Here is a 22,151-nt window from a genome sequence, read left to right as displayed (position 1 = left end):
ACAGCTGCCGTCACGTTCCTACGGCAACGCGCTGAAGCTTCCTCCCGGAGGATCATGGGAAGCAATTCTGGCTACTGAAGCGGAGGGAGTTTCGAAATATTTCGTGATTATATACGGTATAAATTCCAAATAGGTAAGTTATAATAAAATTCTCAGCATCGCTTAGTCTGAAGATAACCAGTGAATATAGCCAATGTACTTCAAATACTCAGGTTAGGCTTCTTAGGGACTTTGTCTCTGCGCACTAAACAGAACCAGCTAGGCTGCTAACGCTATTCTTTTCATGTTAATCATACCGTTACCTACAGTAATGTTTCTTCCCCGTCTTTGTTGTTGTTGCTGTTGGTTTTAAGCAAAGTTAATTTTAGCTCACAATATAATGAATACATTTGCAGTGAGCACGTTATTTATCGTATCGTATCTCAGGGAGATTTACGACTACGTCTGGAAAAATACACTGTCTGTGTTGCCGTTACAGTTTCCTGAATGCACAGTCACAAGGAAGCACTGATGCTGTCTTTCAAACATGGAGCTGAAGTTGGAAGTTGTTCTGTCATCCAGCATCAAACGGAAGAAACCATGGCCGCGCTTCTGCTGGCTCGGGCAGGTGAGGGGAATTCATTTTTACGAAAATACATTTCTATAGACATACAAAATATGATTACAAGCAGGTGTCATGGCTCTTCAGGAGAAGGAATCTGTGTTTCTGTTGGATGACAAGAGGATCAGTGAAATTAACATGGTGTCTGGTCGTACCAAGAAGAGAACTCCTAAACTCCATCCTTTGCTCAACAATGTTGTGACAATGGCTTCATCGCAAAACGGTGAGCTTAGTATGTCAACTCGAAGCAAAGTAATGTATTTAGCTCTGAATATTGGCTAAGAAATTTATCTTGTTCTTGGTTTTTGTTCCAGGTATGTGGCTTTGTGGTCTTTTGGTCTCTGGAGAAGTGTTTCTGTGGAACCGGGATAAAGATTTGCTGAAGACTGCTGCAGGAGTCCCAGAAATAGTTCAGATAATTACTTCTTTTCAGGGTATGTGTGTATTTTATAAAGACACCTAGAGGCAAAATAGTTTGATTTGTGTAGTATTTGAAAGTTTTCAATAAATTGAATAAATCAGTTGTGGGACCTTTATATGCATCACTTTAAATATCTTGTCTATACTGAACAAAGTATTGTTTTAACTTTGGCATATTTCCTTTTAATTTATCATTGCACTGCATGAATATCTTAGTTTTACTTATCCTAACTGTTCTAATTCAATTCAATTCAATTTTATTTATATGGCGCCAAATCACAACAAAAGTCGCCTATGAGCGAGCACTTTGGCGACAGTGGGAACGAAAAACTCCCTTTTAACAGGAAGAAACCTCCGGCAGAACCAGGCTCAGGGAGGGGCGGCCATCTGCTGCGACCGGTTGGGGTGAGAGAAGGAAGACAGGATAAAAGACATGCTGTGGAAGAGAGACAGAGGTTAATAACAGATATGATTCAATGCAGAGAGGTCTGTTAATACATAGTGAGTGAGAAAGGTGACTGGAAAGGAAAAACTCAGTGCATCATGGGAATCCCCCGGCAGCCTACGTCAATTGCAGCATAACTAAGGGAGGATTCAGGGTCACCTGGTCCAGCCCTAACTATATGCTTTAGCAAAAAGGAAAGTTTTAAGCCTAATCTTGAAAGTAGAGATAGTGTCTGTCTCCCGAATCCAAACTGGAAGCTGGTTCCACAGAAGAGGGGCCTGAAAACTGAAGGCTCTCCCTCCCATTCTACTTTTAAATACTCTAGGAACAACAAGTAGGCCTGCAGAGCGAGAGCGAAGTGCTCTAATAGGGTGATATGGTACTACAAGGTCATTAAGATAAGATGGGGCCTGATTATTTAAGACCTTGTATGTGAGGAGCAGGATTTTGAATTCAATTCTGGATTTAACAGGAAGCCAATGAAGGGAAGCCAAAACAGGAGAGATATGCTCTCTCTGTCCCTGTCAGTACTCTTGCTGCAGCATTTTGGATTAGCTGAAGGCTTTTCAGTGAGTTTTTTGGACATCCTGATAATAATGAATTACAGTAGTCCAGCCTGGAAGTAATAAATGCATGAACTAGTTTTTCAGCGTCACTCTGAGACAGGATATTTCTAACTTTAATGTTTAATGTAAACAGAATTGGTCCTAGCACTGAACCCTGTGGAACTCCATAATTAACCTCAGTGTGTGAAGAGGACTCTCCATTTACATGCACAAATTGGAGTCTATTAGATAGATATGATACAAACCACTGCAGTGCAGTACCTGTAATACCTACAGCATGTTCTAATCGCTCTAATAGGATATTATGGTCAACAGTATCGAATGCTGCACTAAGGTCTAGCAGGACAAGCACAGAGATGAGTCCACTGTCAGAGGCCATAAGAAGATCATTTGTAACCTTCACTAAAGCTGTTTCTGTTCTAGGCACCTAACTTATTTTAATTAATTATTCTATTTGTATAGATTATACACACACACACACACACACACACACACACACATACATATGTAGTGAACATCTGTAACAAAATTATCCGATCCGATATTTTCACAGGGAATTCCTCAAGGCTGTCCCTCCAGGTTTCCTGTGATGGGACACGTGTGCTATTGGTGGCCATAACTGGGCAAGTTTTCCTGTGGGAATGTATAGACGTGAAGGATTTGACAGGATTGCGAGATGGTCCAGTCAAAGGACACTGGGCTCTGATAAAGTCCCTAGAAGACACCATCCTGCCTTCTTCCCAAGACAAAGAAGCATCCCAGCACACAATTTTTGTCAAGACAGAGGTCTGGTTTCTAAACAGAATCCATATTTGTGCCATATTTAAATCAACAAAAGCATTTTAAAGACCTTCTCATCATTTCTTATTGTCTAGAGATCTTATATGTTTTTTTGTCATCCAAACTACCTCAGGTTATGGGTGATAGCTGCTTATCTGCCTTTGTTTTCACATCTGGGAAGAAGCTTGTTATCACTTGCCTTAAGATTAAATGGAAAGAAGGTCACATGAAATCAGGGTGAGTGAACACATTGCTGTAACAGTAAGACTCTCCTTGAGTAAATATAATTCGAAACATTTACATAGTAAATTTAAATAGTAAACATATAGAACTAAAAGGACTATTTTTTTCTTTTTAGTTTTGTGGGATACAGGATACAGTGGGCCACTAAGACATATCCCATGTCTCGTCTCACTCCACCATGCCAACCAGTCAAGTCCAGAGGGGCTTTGGTGCCAGCCTTCTCACCAGACGGCCGACTGTTAGCCATTGTTCTGAACCAGAGGAAACCTAAGGTGAGCATGTAGCTTCTTTCTTTTTTCACATCTACATTTTTTAGGTCCATTGATCAGTAGAAACATAAATCAAAACGTGTGTTGCCTGTTGGAATTTAGGCTACACAGGTCCTCTTTGTGAGCATGCAGAATTTTGTCTCGATATCAAGTGGCCTCGGAGGATGTGGAAGTAAGAAAATGGAGATCCCCTCCAAATACATAAGGTCAGTGTGTACAAGTAAAAATGATTTGCACTGTGCGACAGTCATCCAGTTAAATTTGCGAGAAAACTTCTATTTAACAGTCACTGCTAGATTGTACAGTATTTACAAGAAATAAACAGCATTGCATGATCCTTTCCCAGCATCCCAGGAAGAGAAATCAACTATATATATACAAATGTGTCAAAATTGCCAAGAAGTGCAATCACGACTGCCACTACTACTAAATGGTGTGATGTATCACACAAGGCTCTCTGTGGTTGAAAGTATTTTGGGATCTCTGTTGGAATGATTCTTATCTCATCCCTGAGTCTGCTCCCATGTGAGGTTTTCTCATGTTAAAATAGCATTATTTGTCATCTCTAAGTGTTTATGAAACGGGAGTTTATTTATAACATTATGTAGCCTTCACCATAATATGTAAAGTCACTTGTTAGGGATGATTTGGTCCTATATATGTAAAAATTAGCTGAAACTAATTGCATTTCTTCTCTTTCAGGTCCTATTGGGTGGGCAGTGTCAGCTGGTCCCCTGGAGGCCTTTTCTTCGCATGTGTTTTGAAGCGAGGCTCTCTTCTTATGCTGGCTCGCCTTGGGGGTCTGCTCACTTTAACAAGCTCTGGTTGCAATGTCGACTTTGGACCCGCACACTTCCTACCCCTGCACCCTCTCGTCACTTACCGGTATACTTTATTTAAAGGCTGTCGTGCTTGTCACTTACTACTCCATTTGAAAAGTTGTTGATTGGTTTGAGCATATGTTCCCTTTCTTTATTTTGTTCTAATTTCTGTGCTGATCTTATGTTTCTCTATGAAGTCCACCCATGTCTACAAGGAATGGGGAAGCCTCTTTGTCCAGCTCCAGTTTGTCTGTGCGGGACGTGATGAGACAGCGGTATTCTGTGACCTGGCATCCACGACTGTTGTATCTCATTGTGTCTGATGGTTACATGGCCACAGTGATGAGGGTGTTAGACAGGCCTTCTCCTGCCCTGTTACTAAAAACACTTCTGAAGGACACAAGAAAAGATCTTGAGAAGACCAGCCGAATGCTGGATGAATCACAGGTAATTAGCCCAGGACTTTTAGAAAATTATTAGTACTCTAAGCATTACAATTTACGTATATTTGTTATTTCTAGAGTCATGTAAAAACATGGTTGGACTCGGTATCCTGCTTGAATCTGGACCTCAGCCTGGATGTATTTAGTCCCACTAGTACATGTCGACCCAAGACCACAGGCTCTTTCATTTCAGCAGCCACAAATGGATCCACTTTGCCTCAATTTCTGCTGGACCAGCAGACACTGGGTGGCACAAAGGAGCTTCTTGAAAACATACAAGTCAGTCACATATTATTAGAGAGAAATTTCTTGTTTTAGTCTGGGTAACACTGATTTATTATGTGTCCTGACTGTTTTAATCTGCTGTTTGTGTGTGTGGCTTCCTAGGCCGTCTTTGAAGATGACTCTGATCTAGATGGACTTCCTGCCGGTTCTCATGTGGAGGATGGTGGTCGTTTGGAGTTTGCATCAATGTTTGACACGATCCATGCCCTAGAGACACACGCTGACACCTCATTTGTTACTGGCCAAGATTATGAAACTGATTCTGTTGAACTGGAGAGGGAGACTCTTCTTCACCGTAAACTTGGGAAGATCCAGAGTAGATTGTTGACTGCGTGGGCCTTTGGCATCTCTCTTGGAAATGCAGTGGAACACAGAGCTCCTCTGCTGAGGCACACCCTGCACTTTTTGGTTCGATTTGCTGCTTTACTCCATTTGGTACCCAACTCTGTCATCCATACAGGAAGAATGAATACCTCGCCATTTACTTGGCTCTCACAGCTCATCAAGACCCTTATTTCTTTCCTTTCCTGGGATACTGTTCACTCAAATGGGCCCAACTGCTTAGGGCTGATGGTGGAGTTTACGAAACAGATAATATGCCTTATTCTAAACCCTCATCCTGACTTCAAACACATGAGCCAATGCCTGGTATCATCTGAAAGTCTATCCAGAGTCATGCTTATATTGCAGCTTATCTCTGATTCTCTTGACCACACTTACTGCTTGCAGCAAGAATCTGACTGGCCCTCTATTGAGAAGCAATCTGCTTCACATCCACCACAGCTCTCCTCTTCAGATATATATCATGTGCCTCAGTTACAGGATGAGAAAGAGGAGAAATCAATATTTGTACCTCAAGCTCAACCTGCTCCTCAGCGACCGTCCAGCAGGTTGGAACAGACTTTTTCTCTACATAAGTAGTTATAAGCAAAGCTTAGCTTTAGCCACTAAATTTCATGTCGTCCACTGAATATAAGGCTTTATCAAAGTCTTACAGAATTTGATTTTGTTGTTTTTTGTTTGGGGCAGATTGTTGGGAGTGTGGCAGCTGGTGTACAGGGTCACCCAGCAGTATAAAGAAGAACTAAAAAGATTTAAAGGCTATGATGGCTGGGATGAGGAAGATCAGCATTTGTCTGTCATCATGTCCCAGATTCAGACAGCACTGCAGGGTATTGGAGAAAGACTAGAAGAGGGCCCCGCACTGCTGAGTTATCCAGGTATGGAGCAGGATGGATAACTACAGTATTTTTTCAAACGTAACTCTGATGCCAGATACAGAAAGTGAAAAACCCAAAAGTTTTTTTTGTTTTTTTTTTTACCAAATATTACCAAATATAACAGTTACACTTTATGTATTAAAAGACAAAATAAGCACACAGAAATAGTGCATCTTGTGTGGGTGTTGTTTAACTAAAAGTTTGTCCTTTGTTGCACTAGGTGAACATCTTTTCCTGTGTGGCTTATACCCGGAAAGTGCCGATGTGTGGCGGTTACAGATTTGTCAAGAGAGTGACAAAAGTAAGAACAAGTATATTTCAGGTTTTACATTAGGGCACCAGACTGCATAGTCGCAGTCAGTTTAAAATAGTCATTATATGCCTCTCTTGTTAGGTTGTGATCGTAGTGTCTTTCAGCAGACACGGCTTTGTCTGGCTCTCCTGTATAGTCTGCTATCACAGTACCAACTAAAAGAAGCCCAGCAGCTGGGGGACCACATGTCTCAGCTGATACTGTACAGGGCTCGACAGGAGAAGGACAGCGTGACCTCCAAAACCTCATCTTTGAGTAAGTTTCGAGAATCAAGATGTTAAGTAATTAAAGCCATTGTTGGAAACTTTCTAATAAATCCTTTGCAGTTAGGCTTGTTTGTTTTTAACAGGGATAGTGTTCATTATTTAACAATGGAAATGTGATATTTGGAGGCAAAAGATCAGTTCACTACATTAGATGCAAGCAATTACAACAGATGGTTTTAAACAACAGATGACCCAGAAGAGACATTATTTGATAAACAGACCAAAGGAAATTGAGGAAAAACAAGGCAGGAACTATATGTGATAGCAGGTCTTATTACATTTAACAAAGTTTTAGGGCAGTAGTGTACTTTTTTGTTCTTGATGTGATCTATCACACAGTTACTGCAGATTGTTCTGTGACCATATTCTGCTGCATGCAGTACATCATTTTATATTACCTCACGCTTTAAAGCATGCAGGGTGCACATAAAAAGAGTCATTAGCATGAAATACTTTGATTCGACATTCACATACATCTCTCTGTCTACAAGACCAGGCTTTAAAAGCTGCTTTAAAGCAGAGTTTACTGTCTGCTTTTATGTCTCATAGATAGGCAGTAGGTTACAGTCTCTCAGAATAACTTTAAAAAGCACAATTTGACCACAGTGGAAATCAAATGTGTTTATATGAGTTCTATATGAAAACCAGCTGCCAGCTGGAGAAGTAGAAGGGTGGCAAGACAGGAAAATTGAACACATTTTCAGACTGTTTCTCTATAAAGACATTGATAGTGTTACTGTACACATGAAGTGTCATGAAAACTTTATTTTCATACAATTCTGAGGGGAGTATTAATGTCAGATAATAGTGGGAAAACTGACTTCATCTGACTATCTGACATATAGTTTAGACAAACCATAATTCTAATTTACTGGTTATATGCAGAAATCAAGTAACCAAATCACTGTAAATAGAAGATGTTATTTATTATCTCTGCCTTTACACCCTTCAGTAGATTCTCTTCCTTGCCCATGGCTCCCGATGGACCTTCACAATGACGCTGCCTTTGCGGTGGTTCAGACACTGGGGAGATTCATGGCCTCTTACTTCACCAACCAGCCACTCTTCGTCCTGCCCGCTCACAATGTCGTAGTTCTGCCTCCACTACATCTACCTCATGGTGTGTTGACAACTTACTCATCAGTTAAAAATTTATTAGGATTTATTCATAGCATGTATTGTTGTATCATGTAATATGTCTTTCCTCAGCCCCTAGTGTTGAGCGTGTGGTGTCGTTGTGCCAAGAGGAGGTGGCTCGTGCAGTTCGACAGCAGCATCTTTCGGAAGTATGGACAGTGGACTATGCTCAGGACCTGCTCCTGATAGGGGGTCTACTTCCTGAGTCTGTTTGGTTAGCTTATCATCTGGGGGACTGGAAAACAGCAGTGTCTCTGAGCCTGGCGTACACCAGTTACTGCACCAACCATTTTGACTTCACTCGGTCAGTTTGAAAACGTATAACAAACAGGCTGATGTTTTTAGAATATCGTATATTAAACTGCATAAACAGAAGAGGGTGGATGGATGGACTTCAATATTTGTGAATTTTTTTTCCCCCTGTGACATGTTTTATGACAGGCTCAGGAGGAGAGAGCTCCACCTGCCAGCAGTTTTAGAACCAGAAAGCATTTTTCAGGCGGAGTTGGAGTCTTTTCTGGGCAACAAGACTGCCTCCCAAGATTGCATTGATAAAGATGCTGACAAGAGCTTATCAGGTTAGTGAGACCTGACTTCTATGAGGTGATCCCAGTGCACATGAAACCTTTTAACCTTGCTGTCTGTGCTATTGTTTTGTCTTTGCGTGGTTGTTTTTTAAGATCCTTTGGAAGGAGAAGACTGGGACTTGTTACAGATCTCCATACAGGAGATTCTGAAAGCTTCAGTCATTGCAGGACTGAATGTTTTATCTTCACCCTTGTCTACCTTGCTGGACAAAGCCAAAGACCTGTGTTCTTCCCTACCTACCTTGGTGCCCAGTGGACTGTATCTTCCCTCCCCACCTCTGTACTGTCCACAGCCTTCTCCCAACACACAGGTGCATTAATAGAAGATCAGTGTTTACATATGGTACATTCACAGGATAATTGTCTGCTAAATGTTGTGCGTGTGTCTCATGATTAGGATCAAATAGGGACAGAGGGGCAGTTTGCAGAAATCACATGTCGACACAAAGTCTCTATGGATCTTCAAAGATTAGTGTTGCTCCTAAGATCTGGCCGGTGTTGCCGTTCTGCTGCTCAGTGGTACATCAGCTCTCTGCGCCGTGCCAGACACCTGCTACACAAGGTATTTCTTCGCTTAAGGAAGGGCTTAAAAAAGAAGTGGGATATTCTAGTTTGAATGAATGATTTAGATTAATTAAAAAAACAACAACTAAATTTCTTGTTTACAATTTTGTATTACGAGTGTGTTCTAAAAGACACATGAAAATGCTTTTTGTCTCACTGCCTACCCTTTTCTTTTTTTAATAGATCTTCATTGGTCCGCTATGCATATGGACAAAATAATGTGGTCGATCATGTCCTGTGGAATAGGTGGTGGTAAACATTTTTCTGTCTTTAATCAGATCAAGAAGAAGTATTCTCATCGATCCGCTGCTGAGGAGGAAAAGGCTTTCCCGGATGGATTGATGAAGTTCATCACTCGTAGTGGTTTTTTCAGAAGGGGGCCGAATAATGATGGTCACCTGGACTCTGACATCATTCAGACTATTAGTAAGATGCTGCTTACTGTAAATTGTGGATATAATTGGTGATGATCTAGTTTCAGGTTACTTGTATTAACCATATTTCTGCTATGAAGTTGTTTTCAGGGAGCTGTGTGCTCTATGCTGGATGCTTCATGTCAGAGACCAGCTCTCAATATGTTGCAGGAGGTATCAGGCTGCCAGAGAGCATGTTACAGATGAAAAGGTACACTTTTTTTGAGTGTGAATGTGCAATTTATTCTCTATTCTTTAGCCACTGATGCCTTCTAAATGCTCTGGTATATTTATGCTCCTCAGTTTTCTGGAGATTCTGAAGTGAATTCTGCCTGTGTTGATGCTCTCCTTTGGGCCTGTCGACTTCTGCCTTTCTCACGCTTCCTTAGTGCTGATGAAATTCTTCAAGACATACTGCTCAGCCTCATGTCTGAACTACCTCCTGTGTCTCTGGTGACAATCCCTTGTCTAATTATACATGGTATCTTATGATGAAAGACACTCTAGTGACTACATTTTTCATTCTTTGGTTTGTCTTCTTTTTTCTTAGGTTGCAGACACACTTGTAAAAGCCTTCCCAGAGGAGAAAGAGTCTGTCAGAGTCCCTTTGAGAGAAAAGTATAACTCGCTGTTGGAGAGGCTGAGGCAGTGCAATGTGCTTGGTACAGACCCCACTTTTTGTTTGCAAGTTGCTTTGAAGTGCTGTGCAACACTTAAAGAAATTAATAGCTTTTGGCTTTAATCCTTCTTTTAGCATTTTAAATGCATAGAAGGCAGTGAAAGCCTTCATCTTATATTTTAAAAGGCCAGATGTGATGCCTATATAATAATTTATTATGGTCTTTAAAACAAGTCATAATAGTAGTGTTTGAGCTTTGATTTCTGTTGAAAACACGTGATAACTGGATGCTGATTCTCTGTGTAATATCTGATTCCTAGATGGGAAAAAAGAAGAAGGCAACGAGCTCATGGTGATTCTCATTCAAGACAAACACAGGCAAAGAAGGAAACATCTGGCACGACTAGAAAGGCACTTGGCTCCCCCTGTGCTCAATCTGTGGGAGAAAGAGGATGAAGAGGAGGATGATCAGGAACATGGGATGGCCATGTTAGGGCAGCTGTCATTGGGTACAAGTCTGAGTACCAGCACCATAACTGACTGTGGTTTCCCATCAATGCGAATTGATGGAGACACAACAGATGATACATCTGGGGCAGTCTCTCCTGAACAGTATTCTAGAGCTATGACCGGGTAGGCAGTGTGAAATACTATCACTGCCATTATTCTGTGGTGTTGTGTGTCTTATTTGTATCTTATTTTGCGTTATGTGATTGTTTCAGAGTCAAAAGAAAGGAGAAAGAAAGAGAAAATGAAAAGAAGACTGCTGTTAAGATTGAAAGCGTAATTCAAGAGGAGAGTAACCAAGGCAGTGCCAAGAAAATAAGGGAGCCCTCCCCACCAGTGGTTGGGACCTGGGAGTTTGAGCTGGAGGATGAGGAGTACTTGAGTTTCCTGGAGCTCTTCCTCAGCTACGTGCTAGAGAAGGATAGTACCGATGGTGGGGACTCGAGCAGTGAACTACCTTTGTTTAAGGGCTACTGCTCTGAGCTGAGGAAGAAGGAGTTGCATTCTCTCACCTTTGACGTGCTCACCACCATACATCGTCGTCAAAGAGATGGGCTCAATCCAGCAAGAAAACACCCAGGCCATGATCCACCTGTATTCAGAGCTGGTTATTGCTACAGACCTGTAAAACATGGCACAACACCTGAACTGCAAACTTCCTCTGTCTGGAATGAAACCCCCATAACCAGGTCTAACCCTTCTGCCAGTTCTCATCCTGGACTGAGAATAGGGCGGCAAAAAGGTTTGTTTGGCCTCCGACAGCAAAGCAGTGTGCCTTTAGACCAAAGAGTGATGGGAGGGCTGTCTGGTAGTGAAAGTAGGCCTATTCAAAATGCTTCAACCACTGCACAGCCATCAGATAACATATTTAGTCCTTCAGTGTCTGTGGAAGCTGTAACTGAATTGCAGCAGGGCTTGGATACTCAATTGGAATCTAAGTTTCCAGAACTCGGCAGGCTGCTGGAGTGGATGGTTCGCTGGGCTGACAAAAGGGCGCTAATGGGGCATCATGGTAGAGTAAAGAAAGATAAAGCAGGAAAAGTTGGACGAACAGCAGATGAAGGTGTAGTGATTCGTGTCAAAGCCTCAGCACCTGCCATCCTTACTTCCCTCAGTTTGCTAGAGCGCAGGTACACCGCTCAACTTGGGATGGACTGCTTTAGCGCCCACTTCCGAGTCCCAGAAATGGAATGGACAGTAGCCCCTGTGCTGCAGTCTGAGGTGGAAAGTAAGCTAGAAAGAGAGAGCAGTGTTGACACAGGCTACCCCGGATCAGCTAACACTCCTGTCACTGGTCTAGATCACAATCTACAGCAAGGAGAACTATCCATGTGAGTGCCCAATATTTTATTTACAGTCATAAATTTCTATATTAAACAAACTGGACTGACACACATTCAGAGGATGTCTTTATCGAGCCAGTCTGTACTTGCCAGTCAGTTTATTTTGGATTATAGGTGGCCAAATGAAATCTACTCTTTTATAGATAAGTCTTGATCAGTTTATAAAACTGGGTTGTGTTTAGTTAGTGCCTCCTGTCCTACTTTTTCCTACATGTTGCTGTTCTGTTGGTCCTCTGTGCCATTTAGCTGCCTCTCCAATGAGTCGTTCTTATTTTCTTCCTTGCAGTGGTTCTCATATAGATGAACCAGAAGAGCTGAAGAGTCACCAGAGTCCTCTCCCTGCTGTCCAGAATCAGCTGACTTTTGATGCGCCACACAGACCGTCAAGTCCAATACAGCCATCTCTCGATGACTTAGATGTTACACCTGAAAAAGACTGTATGACGCTATGTTATACTGCAACATGAAGGCTGCCATAACACAGTTTTTTGTTAGTTTGTTTTTTAAAGAGAAAATACTAATGGATTTATATTATATTTCTAGGCAAACACAGTGACAGTGAGGGCTTGGATGTGTTGTCTTCTGGTTCCAGTGGAAAAAGCTGCACACCCAACATGGTTAGTATCCTCTGTTAACATTCCCAGTATTCATCTCTATCATCGTGACTGTCAAAGACAATATGATTGTTGTTTTTTTCGTTTTCAGAGTTTAAAGCTTGCAGACCTAGACTGCTCAGAAAAAACTGACAATATATCCAGTTCCACCTCTGTGTAAGTTATTATACCTATATATAATGGTGACACTGTTTTCTCAGAGGAGAACATTTAATTTGTTCAGTAATGCATGTTTCTCAGACATTTCTAAAATTTAAAAAAAATCTCTGCAAATCTAAGCATGCAAAATTATTGGTGAAATTTCCTGTACAGTCATGCTGGAAGCGTACAAGAACCTCCACACCCAGAGCCTCCTGCACCTTCCATTATACAGTCTGAGGCTACAGTCCAGGCAGAAACTTCTGATTCAGCTGGCATGCCACCCCCCAAACCATCTGTAGCTCCTTCAAACTTTCATCCACAAAGCTCCACAGCTAGTGGAGCCACTGCATATTCTCCAAACTCCAATCAGCCATCAACCACCCACATTCCACCAATGAGAGAACGTCTGGGTGAAGACTTATTCAGGCTGGTTCAGGTAAAAATGGGACCAACCAAAAGGGAAGGATTGGATTCAAAAGATTAACGCTGAACTGAGCGTATTTGTCCTTTCATTGCAGCATATCAACTACATGAGTCTGAGAGAGGTTTTGGGAGTTACATTTGCCAACCTACAACTTGCCCAGCAGAGTGCTTCTTTGACCCACCCAGACATGAACTCCTCAGACCCTAATGTGCCATCATCTTCCACTACCAGGTTCGTTCCTGAGCCAAGCACCTTACCCAATCAAGCTACCGTCTCTGTGCCACATCCAGTACAGACATATTCAGGATCCAAGAATACCCAGTTCATTCACACCCATACATGCCGACCTCCAGACCAGCCTGCCAATCAACAGACACAGACAAAAGCTCTGCTGTCTAGTACAACCAGTGTAAATTTTCAGGTAAGATAAGATAAGATAAACCAATATATTTATTTATCCTAAAAACAGAGAAATTCCTTAATTTTAGAAAAATGTTAACAGATTGCTTTTCTGTGTGAATAATGCTTGCAACACAGTAAAACCAAGTTTGAAATAAGTCCTTGTTTCTTCAGGAAATGCAGCCACTGTCCGTCCAGGCGAACTCGGCAGACGTTCAGCTGTTTGAGAGCAGGAAGTTAATCCCCTCCTCCGAGGGCCTTCTCACCACTACAGACACTGTTCACAGCACTCCTGTGTTGCAGCCTTGTAATGGTAGCAGCCAAAATGACTCTGTTCCACAGGTTTTGGGCCTGAAGTTACCCCAGCAGAATGCCCCGCAGTGTTATCCGGCCCAAAACCCCCAAGCATTGCACACTTTAAATCCTGCAACCTCAAAATTTGATCAGAAAAAGTTTAAGCACAGTGACCAAACCACCTTAAAGAAAGCAGACAGGTCTTCAGTTCCAAAAAGACAGCTGAATTTTAATCCTCCACACAATCCTACTCCCAGAAACTCTCAAAATCAGATTTGGCCATCGGAGCAGTCCAGAGGTCAAGAGTTCTCCCTACTCCTTCCCGCTTTTCCAGCTCACACACCTGCAGCACTGCAGGGCCTTCGCCTTCTGCACGTACAGTCTGTTTCTCAAAGCAACATCACCTTCCCCAGATTGCCTTCTTCTCCCAGACATCCTCCTTTGATTGCAGCTCCAATTAGAGAAGCACCTGCGATCAAGCTTCTGCATATTAAATCTGAACCAAAAATGGTAAGCAGTGCTTCCCAAACGTCCTGATTTTCACATTTGGTACCGCTGTATCTTGTGTTATAGCTTATTGATGGATGCCTGTCCCACAGGAGTTACCCTTGGCCACTGCTTCAACCCATGTAACTCGTCTCTTTTCCATGGAGGATTTGACTAACTTAGTGAAGAGAAACCCGAATGCTGAAGAGGCTCGGCTGCAGTTACTTAGAGTAGACCCATCTGCTGAAACAACTAGAAGAGACCCCACTTCTTCCACCTCTATCTCCAACAACAGGCAAACACATAATAGTTCTATATTAAGTGGTTTCCCCCCTTTTTGGTCACTATTTTACTTATATATCATTTTGTGTCATTTCTAGGCTGAAGAGGAGAGAGGGGAAGGCGAGAAAAACTGAGGTCACATTCAGACCAAATGACTCCATCATTCCTACACATGAGGTAGAATGATATTAATTCCAAAAAGTTTTTTGTGCTTAATAGATATTAAGTTACAACACACTCATCATATGTTTGCTTCATTATTATGTTTTTACGTATGTTTATATATTTAGCCAGCTGAACTTCCTGTGAGTGAAGAGCCTGCAGCTGCCAAAGAGATTATCCCCGAACAGGATATTCCCATTCTTCCTGGTTGGTCTTAAATGCACAACACTTGATATTTACAGCGACATTGCATGCTTACTGTATGTTAGTAGGTTTTGGCACTGTTGAGTTTCCAGTTTCAGAGTATTAAAGCACCACTGTAGATGCCAGGAGCCACAAAATGTATGCTTTCTTTTTGAAATCGCGGAGAAGTAATACTGTTTTAAAAATCTCTTCTGAACTAGCAATAATTATTCAGACTCTTTAAAACTTTCCTCAGAAATAAGAACAAGGAGATAAGGACATTCTTGATGAGACAATATCATATATTATGTCCCATTTGCAGTTCTATTGATCTGCTTCTTGTTAACTCCTAGAATCTTTTGACTCTTCACTGACTGGTCAGAGATTATTGGACAGAGTTATGTCCACTTCAGCTGAGCTCCATGCCTTTGCTTCCGCATGTAAACGGCCCCCAGAGTGCCATGATGCTTCCACCAACACAGATCCAGGTGAGTTAAAGTTAAAGTGTTGATGCAATGGTTTTACATGGTTGTAAAGTTACTACACAGCTTACATTTATTTGTAGTTGAATGAAATTTCTTTAACAGCCTGACTGTTTTTATTCATAAGAAATAATTAGCATAAACAGTTAAAGAAAAACTTGAATTATAGCTAAAAATCTTAGCATTTATTCTTCTTCTTTCAGGTTATACTCCCAAGCTTGTGGATAAAGCTGTATCTGTCCAGGCTGGCAGCCCTAAATGTAAGTCTCTTTGAATTTGCAGGGTCAGTGATAACAGTCTGATTATTTATTTATTATATGATACAACTGAGAATATCTGTGGGTGTGTATGTTTGTGTTCTCCACCTAGCACAAAATTCTGGGGATTTCCGGGTGTGCAGTGAAGTCACTATTCAGAACACCAAGGAGCCAAGACAGGAGGAAGAGAAAGTTATGGTAAGATCCTTGGAATACATGCTGGATTCACCAAATAAAGGAGCATTACAATTTTTAGCTACAGTAAATTGTGCTTTTGGATTGTACAGCTATATTTGAATACAACAGTATATTGTTTAACCTGCTGTTTTATGTCAAAATAGCTGCTGTGAAAAAAGGGTCTGTTATTACCTGGATGCACTGAATATATTTAGCATAGATGCTCTTTTAACGCCTGTAAATAAAAGTATGCAGGTCTTTTCATGCAGTAACTATAATGTATTAAGTTCATATGATTTATGCACACTTTTACCCCTTTTATTATATTTCATCAGGAGGTTGCTTAAAGTATCTTTTTTGTTTGTTTGTTTGTTTTTTCAGGATGTGGGCAGCCGCCAGTTCATAAGTGTCTTAGATATAGAGGAAAGGAGGCACCGTCAGGATCTTCCATTCATCCACCCTTCTTCACCTACATCTGCTCAGCTTCATGTTCTTGCAACCTCTGTTATCAGGGGTGATGATGTCGGTGCCGTTCCGCAACTGTCATTCACAATTCCAGAGAATCTCCTGAAACCCACGACTCAACCAGGTCTTTATAAGTTTTATAGAGTTCCGTCTACTGAAAATTGTTGTGCCGCTGTTAAAGCACACCACTGCTATTCTTCCAAATATCTTTGTATACTTTAGATATTCCCGAGGAGTCCCCTTCAGTCAGCCACATTGAACCCAGCAGGGTTTCCGAGAGAAACACTCCACTAAACAGTGAGACGGTTGATTTGTCTGACTCTGAGATCCTTCAGGCTATAAAGACCCAGAGCTCTGAACCACCCAGTGTCTCCTCTTCAACTCCTATAGTCAGGTTCTCCTCTTGCCTCTCAGAGCTGGATTCCAAGTTGGCTGCTCTACAGAACATTGCAGATCATTTGGAGAAGGACTTCTCAAACTCCGGGATGGTAGAAAATGTTTTGTACTTATACTACTTGTATTTTTAATGTCACCAAAGTTTACAAATTGAATTCTACAGCTGACATGCTTATGTTATAGGTAATTTCTTGGTTATTCTGTTGTGTCTTCATGTAGCTGGTTAACACTATTGAAAAGCTCAAGCCAGAGAAGGTCCCTTATGTGAGGACGACCACAGCAGTGAAGAAAACTGTCAGACTCACTGTCCCTAAGAAAGGTGCTTCCTAAAATGTATTCATCTGTAGTGAAATCATCTGCATTTTTAGTTCATCTCAAAAAATTTGTTACAGTATATAATGAAAGCGTTATTTTTGTAATATATTTCAAATATAAGATATTACATTGTGCGTCACTGTTTTTGTTCAAATGCTGATTTCAGTTATATATTGTCTAACAGCATGGGCACCTGATGTGGACATTTTACCTGAACTGAGTGAATCCCAAGAAGATGATGAAAATCAAGAAGAGGAGTTTGTGTTTGATTCCAGTCCTGAAAGAACAACTTCTTTTCATTATTCCACTTCTCCGCACTGTCACAGAGCTGGTCTGTCCCACCTAAACAGCCCACCAAGTAATCGCGCAATTAATTTAAAAAAACATCACTAATGACAACAAATATATTTAACAGCAGGCTGATTTATAATAACACTTACTAGCTGTCACTCTTGTTGTTTGTTTCTATGTTTCTGTCTCACCAAAATGAGCTGAACTTGGGTATAATAATGTTTATTTTTCTCTAATAGAGGACTACTGTACCATTTGACCTGATTGTGAATCTGTCTTTATAGATGGAGGACATACTGTACTAGCATACGTGGTTATTTAAGTCATAATTCTTGTATGTTTTATCTACAGGAATGGAAGCTCAGTTAAATGAAACATTCAGGATATCTCACGTGTAAGTTGAAGTTGGTATACTGATCTTATAACTTATCATTTCTGCTGTTGATTTGCTCGCCTTTTTTCCCATTTCTCTTGAATATTAAAATATTCTGCCCTCTACCTGTCAATGTCTAGATCAGCAGATGAGAATCTGGGTCAGACTGAGCTATCCGATACAGCAGAAATCTTAGACGAGTTGATAAGAGAAGGCTATTTATCTCAGACTGACTTGGATTTGTCCACCTCACAGACTCCACACCGTAGCAGGTATAGTGACTACTAAAAATGAGTGCTGCTCAAATGGTGACTTAAACAAGTGTGATTTTTCTCTGAGCTGTTAAATATGTCCCACAGCAGGCAGGACCAACTGCAGAGTAGCTCCATGTCGCAGAATCATGCAGAGGATGAGAGAAGAGAGCTGAGGATGTGGATGAGAAGAGGACAGAGGGAAAGACTGGCTGCTTATCAAAAACACAGAGAGACCCTGAGAGAGAGGGAGCACAAACCTTTCTCTTCTTCAGCAGCAGTGGTGAGATTCAGTCGCCTTTTCATTAGGGTTTCTATCACATGCTGTGTATTTGAAATATCCCATTCACTTTGTTACTTTTTTGTTCTCTTCAGTATTCAGCAACCAAAAATAGAACGACCAGTTCGAGAAGCAGAGAGAAGAAAGAAAAGTATGTATTTTATTTACTTAATCGTTGTCTTAAAGAAATGCGTCTGCCTGTGCAAAACTATTTCTCTTGATTTATTAGGGCCCTGCTTCTTGAGCAGTACAACAAGAGGACCCATGAAGCTTTTTCTTTGGTCAGTGACTTTCTTGCCTCTCCTGCATCCACATTAAGCTCGTCAAGGCCTGAAGGACCTCAGGTGGCCTCCGCCACACACTCTTCCTTTGCTCCTCCCTCAGGCAGCACTCACAGGTATCGTCTGTGACAGTAATTCGACCGGGAACCAGACTCATTAAAGAATAATAAGAATGTTGAACACATTCCTTGTAAACTTTTTTTTAAAGATTATATACAGTGACGAGGAAAACTATGTGAACCCATGGACTTTATTTTCTGAAGGTCCAAGGCCCAAGTAGAATAAGGCTGCTTCTGTTATGATGCCATGAATTTATCATCATACGAGTGCATTAATAGTTCATCTATAGAAGTGCACCAAGGTTGTTCTCTCATTTGCTTCTGTGTCTTTGTGCCAGGATGTTGAGGTCAGGGCTGTCGACTACCTCTGTCGTATATTCAGAGACACTTTGTTGAAAACAAACTCTTGTGTTTCAGCTATAAGCAGTCACCAGCATTAAAGCTGAAATGCATTTGTCATCCTCATCCAGAAATAATAGTTGGTGTAATTATCGGTGAGAGCTGCTATTCTAGTTGTTTTGACATTTATTAAGAGCTGAGCGCACAGTTACCTTTTGTGGCCTTTTTTCTAGTTACAGAATGAATTCAGAACTTTTGCAGAGTATCCAAGACGTGTACCTACAGAGACGGTGTATTAAAAAATAAACAAAAAAAGAATTGAGGCTTTATACAGTAATGGAGTTGATTTCTCTGTCCTAGAGTTTACAGTGATATCAATAATAAAAGAAGTCTGAAACCCCAGTCAGGACAAACCCCAGCCAGCCTTCGCCAACAGTTTGCTGAAGTGCAGGTACGGCCTTCTGACGATTACCACAGGAGACTGGGACTACACCGACCAGGTACTGTAATGAAATATATTGGTATTAAAGTAAATGGATGCTTAAACTGTAAAAAAGAAAAATGTTTAGGTTGTGCGATTAATTTTTATTTATTTGTTTATTTATTTGTTTCAGCGACCTTTTTGCCAAAGGACCGCTTGTCTCAAGTGACTAAACGTGGTATGCTCAAGAGCCCAAGTAAACTTCCTGCAGCGAGCCACAGTAAGGAACAGCATGATTGGTACCAGAGAAAGACGGAAGTGAACAGAAGTTCTTCAGAAGGAACTGCAGTAAGAACAGGGATCCTGAGGGAGCAGACAAGGCCGAAAGAGCGAGAAGAGATGGAGCAATCAGGGTTTGATAGGCTGCAGGAGGAGTTGCAGTCTAACATAGTAAGAACCTCACTTTTTGCCACCTATTTTCCAGATGCTGTAGATGGAAAATCAACTCTGAGTCACTCTTATGATCACTCAGTGCTTGAATTAAAAACTGTAATTGCTAATTAGTTTAAGCAAACCAAACAGCAATTTTAATGTTTCTGTGTACAGTGGGGCAAAAAAGTATTTAGTCAGCCACCGATTGTGCAAGTTCCCCCACCTAAAATGATGACAGAGGTCAGTAATTTGCACCAGAGGTACACTTCAACTGTGAGAGACAGAATGTGAAAAAAAAAAATCCATGAATCCACATGGTAGGATTTGTAAAGAATTTATTCGTAAATCAGGGTGGAAAATAAGTATTTGGTCAATAACAAAAATACAACTCAATACTTTGTAACATAACCTTTGTTGGCAATAACAGAGGTCAAACGTTTACTATAGGTCTTTACCAGGTTTGCACACACAGTAGCTGGTATTTTGGCCCATTCCTCCATGCAGATCTTCTCGAGAGCAGTGATGTTTTGGGGCTGTCGCCGAGCAACACGGACTTTCAACTCCCGCCACAGATTTTCTATGGGGTTGAGGTCTGGAGACTGGCTAGGCCACTCCAGGACTTTCAAATGCTTCTTACGGAGCCACTCCTTTGTTGCCCGGGCTGTGTGTTTTGGATCATTGTCATGTTGGAAGACCCAGCCTCGTTTCATCTTCAAAGTTCTCACTGATGGAAGGAGGTTTTGGCTCAAAATCTCACGATACATGGCCCCATTCATTCTGTCCTTAACACGGATCAGTCGTCCTGTCCCCTTGGCAGAAAAACAGCCCCATAGCATGATGTTTCCACCCCCATGCTTCACAGTAGGTATGGTGTTCTTGGGATGCAACTCAGTATTCTTCTTCCTCCAAACACGACGAGTTGAGTTTATACCAAAAAGTTCTACTTTGGTTTCATCTGACCACATGACATTCTCCCAATCCTCTGCTGTATCATCCATGTGCTCTCTGGCAAACTTCAGACGGGCCTGGACATGCACTGGCTTCAGCAGCGGAACACGTCTGGCACTGCGGGATTTGATTCCCTGCCGTTGTAGTGTGTTACTGATGGTGACCTTTGTTACTTTGGTCCCAGCTCTCTGCAGGTCATTCACCAGGTCCCCCCGTGTGGTTCTGGGATCTTTGCTCACCGTTCTCATGATCATTTTGACCCCACGGGATGAGATCTTGCGTGGAGCCCCAGATCGAGGGAGATTATCAGTGGTCTTGTATGTCTTCCATTTTCTGATGATTGCTCCCACAGTTGATTTTTTCACACCAAGCTGCTTGCCTATTGTAGATTCACTCTTCCCAGTCTGGTGCAGGTCTACAATACTTTTCCTGGTGTCCTTCGAAAGCTCTTTGGTCTTGGCCATGGCGGAGTTTGGAGTCTGACTGTTTGAGGCTGTGGACAGGTGTCTTTTATACAGATGATGAGTTCAAACAGGTGCCATTCATACAGGTAACGAGTGGGGGACAGAAAAGCTTCTTACAGAAGACGTTACAGGTCTGTGAGAGCCAGAGATTTTCCTTGTTTGAGGTGACCAAATACTTATTTTCCACCCTGATTTACGAATAAATTCTTTACAAATCCTACCATGTGAATTCATGGATTTTTTTTTCACATTCTGTCTCTCACAGTTGAAGTGTACCTCTGGTGCAAATTACTGACCTCTGTCATCATTTTAAGTGGGGGAACGTGCACAATTGGTGGCTGACTAAATACTTTTTTGCCCCACTGTAACTAAAGGGAAAACAGATGATGTGGTTTTGTGTTAAAATGTATTTTTAATTGAATATTTTCTCAGGCTTTGGCAGGGCTTTTGGAGGAGCATGGTGATGCTTCCAGATCAGAGATGGACTGGCTGGATAATCTCTCTGAGAGTGGAAGCAGCAACCTGAGCAAAATAGACTGGGAAGCTATTGAGAGGATGGCGGCTGGAGAGGAAGTCTGAGTGTCTCCAGGAAAGCAAAAATGGTCCACGTAGATACTTAAATAGCTTAAAATATTGCTGGAAAAATGAAATGTGCTGTATTTGTATGTACCTATTACATATACTGTAAATCCAAAGTGTTTTAAACTGATGAAAATAATAAATAAATAATAATAATAAAACAATAAATTACATATGATGTAATCAGTTTTGTAGCGTAATAGGCTTGTCATTTTTGTGTATGTGTAAAACTTTCTACATTTGTACTTTTTTGTACATACTTCACTTCCTTAATAATAAATATTTTGAGGCAGTTCTTCTCTCCTTTGCTCAACTTCCATTTCTAATGTTATGTTCATGTCTGCGATCCTCTGTAATTCAACCATTTTGAAGGGTTTTTGAACGGCCTGTTTAAGCTGAAGCATCTCAGTCTGATTTGATTCCAGACATTTTTTGTTTGAGGTGGACTTGCTATGTGTTTCGGATCACTGTCCAGCATAACCCAAGTGAGCATGAGCTTCAGGCTATGAATAAT

General features: G+C 41.3%; 1 protein-coding gene across 5 annotated transcripts; it reads left to right on the top strand.

The window, feature by feature from the left end:
- Positions 1–21,805, top strand: cplane1 (ciliogenesis and planar polarity effector 1). 5 transcript variants are annotated; one of them, XM_026173831.1, is made up of 51 exons: positions 1–133; positions 479–607; positions 689–824; positions 916–1,035; positions 2,586–2,818; positions 2,946–3,049; positions 3,171–3,327; positions 3,427–3,530; positions 4,027–4,209; positions 4,343–4,592; positions 4,667–4,867; positions 4,976–5,763; positions 5,903–6,093; positions 6,314–6,394; positions 6,488–6,661; positions 7,625–7,792; positions 7,882–8,113; positions 8,251–8,387; positions 8,490–8,707; positions 8,794–8,958; positions 9,239–9,386; positions 9,475–9,584; positions 9,677–9,826; positions 9,924–10,035; positions 10,313–10,625; positions 10,715–11,830; positions 12,129–12,280; positions 12,386–12,459; positions 12,548–12,612; positions 12,769–13,033; positions 13,116–13,442; positions 13,595–14,224; positions 14,314–14,495; positions 14,581–14,659; positions 14,773–14,851; positions 15,181–15,315; positions 15,513–15,569; positions 15,679–15,764; positions 16,125–16,332; positions 16,431–16,505; positions 16,623–16,696; positions 16,824–16,923; positions 17,104–17,277; positions 17,562–17,604; positions 17,724–17,855; positions 17,943–18,117; positions 18,210–18,265; positions 18,344–18,511; positions 19,154–19,293; positions 19,408–19,664; positions 21,491–21,805. In XM_026173831.1, exons 2-51 carry the CDS (start codon positions 527–529, stop codon positions 21,635–21,637), a joined length of 9,552 nt encoding a protein of 3,183 aa, XP_026029616.1. In that variant the 5' UTR covers positions 1–133; positions 479–526; the 3' UTR covers positions 21,638–21,805. The 5 variants fall into 5 exon arrangements, with proteins under 5 accessions (XP_026029616.1, XP_026029615.1, XP_026029612.1 ...); XM_026173830.1 differs by having other exon boundaries at positions 16,599–16,696; XM_026173827.1 differs by having other exon boundaries at positions 7,628–7,792; positions 16,431–16,696.
- The last annotated feature ends 346 nt before the right edge of the window (positions 21,806–22,151 follow it).

The sequence above is a fragment of the Astatotilapia calliptera genome, chromosome 7, assembly GCF_900246225.1.
Source record: "Astatotilapia calliptera chromosome 7, fAstCal1.2, whole genome shotgun sequence".
Classification (NCBI taxonomy): domain Eukaryota; kingdom Metazoa; phylum Chordata; class Actinopteri; order Cichliformes; family Cichlidae; genus Astatotilapia; species Astatotilapia calliptera.
The sequence above is the reverse complement of the archived record's forward strand: the minus strand, read 5'-3'. Positions and strand labels throughout refer to the sequence as shown.

What these genes read in the sequence shown, in the direction of transcription:
- cplane1 (XM_026173826.1), top strand. Translation starts at nt 527, where the DNA reads ATGGAGCTGAAGTTGGAAGTTGTTCTGTCATCCAGCATCAAACGGAAG. An exon ending in AACTACCTCCTGTGTCTCTG is followed by an intron (nt 9,827 to 9,923) that starts GTGACAATCCCT and finishes CTTTTTTCTTAG; the next exon opens with GTTGCAGACACACTTGTAAA. An exon ending in ATATCCAGTTCCACCTCTGT is followed by an intron (nt 12,613 to 12,768) that starts GTAAGTTATTAT and finishes TTTCCTGTACAG; the next exon opens with TCATGCTGGAAGCGTACAAG.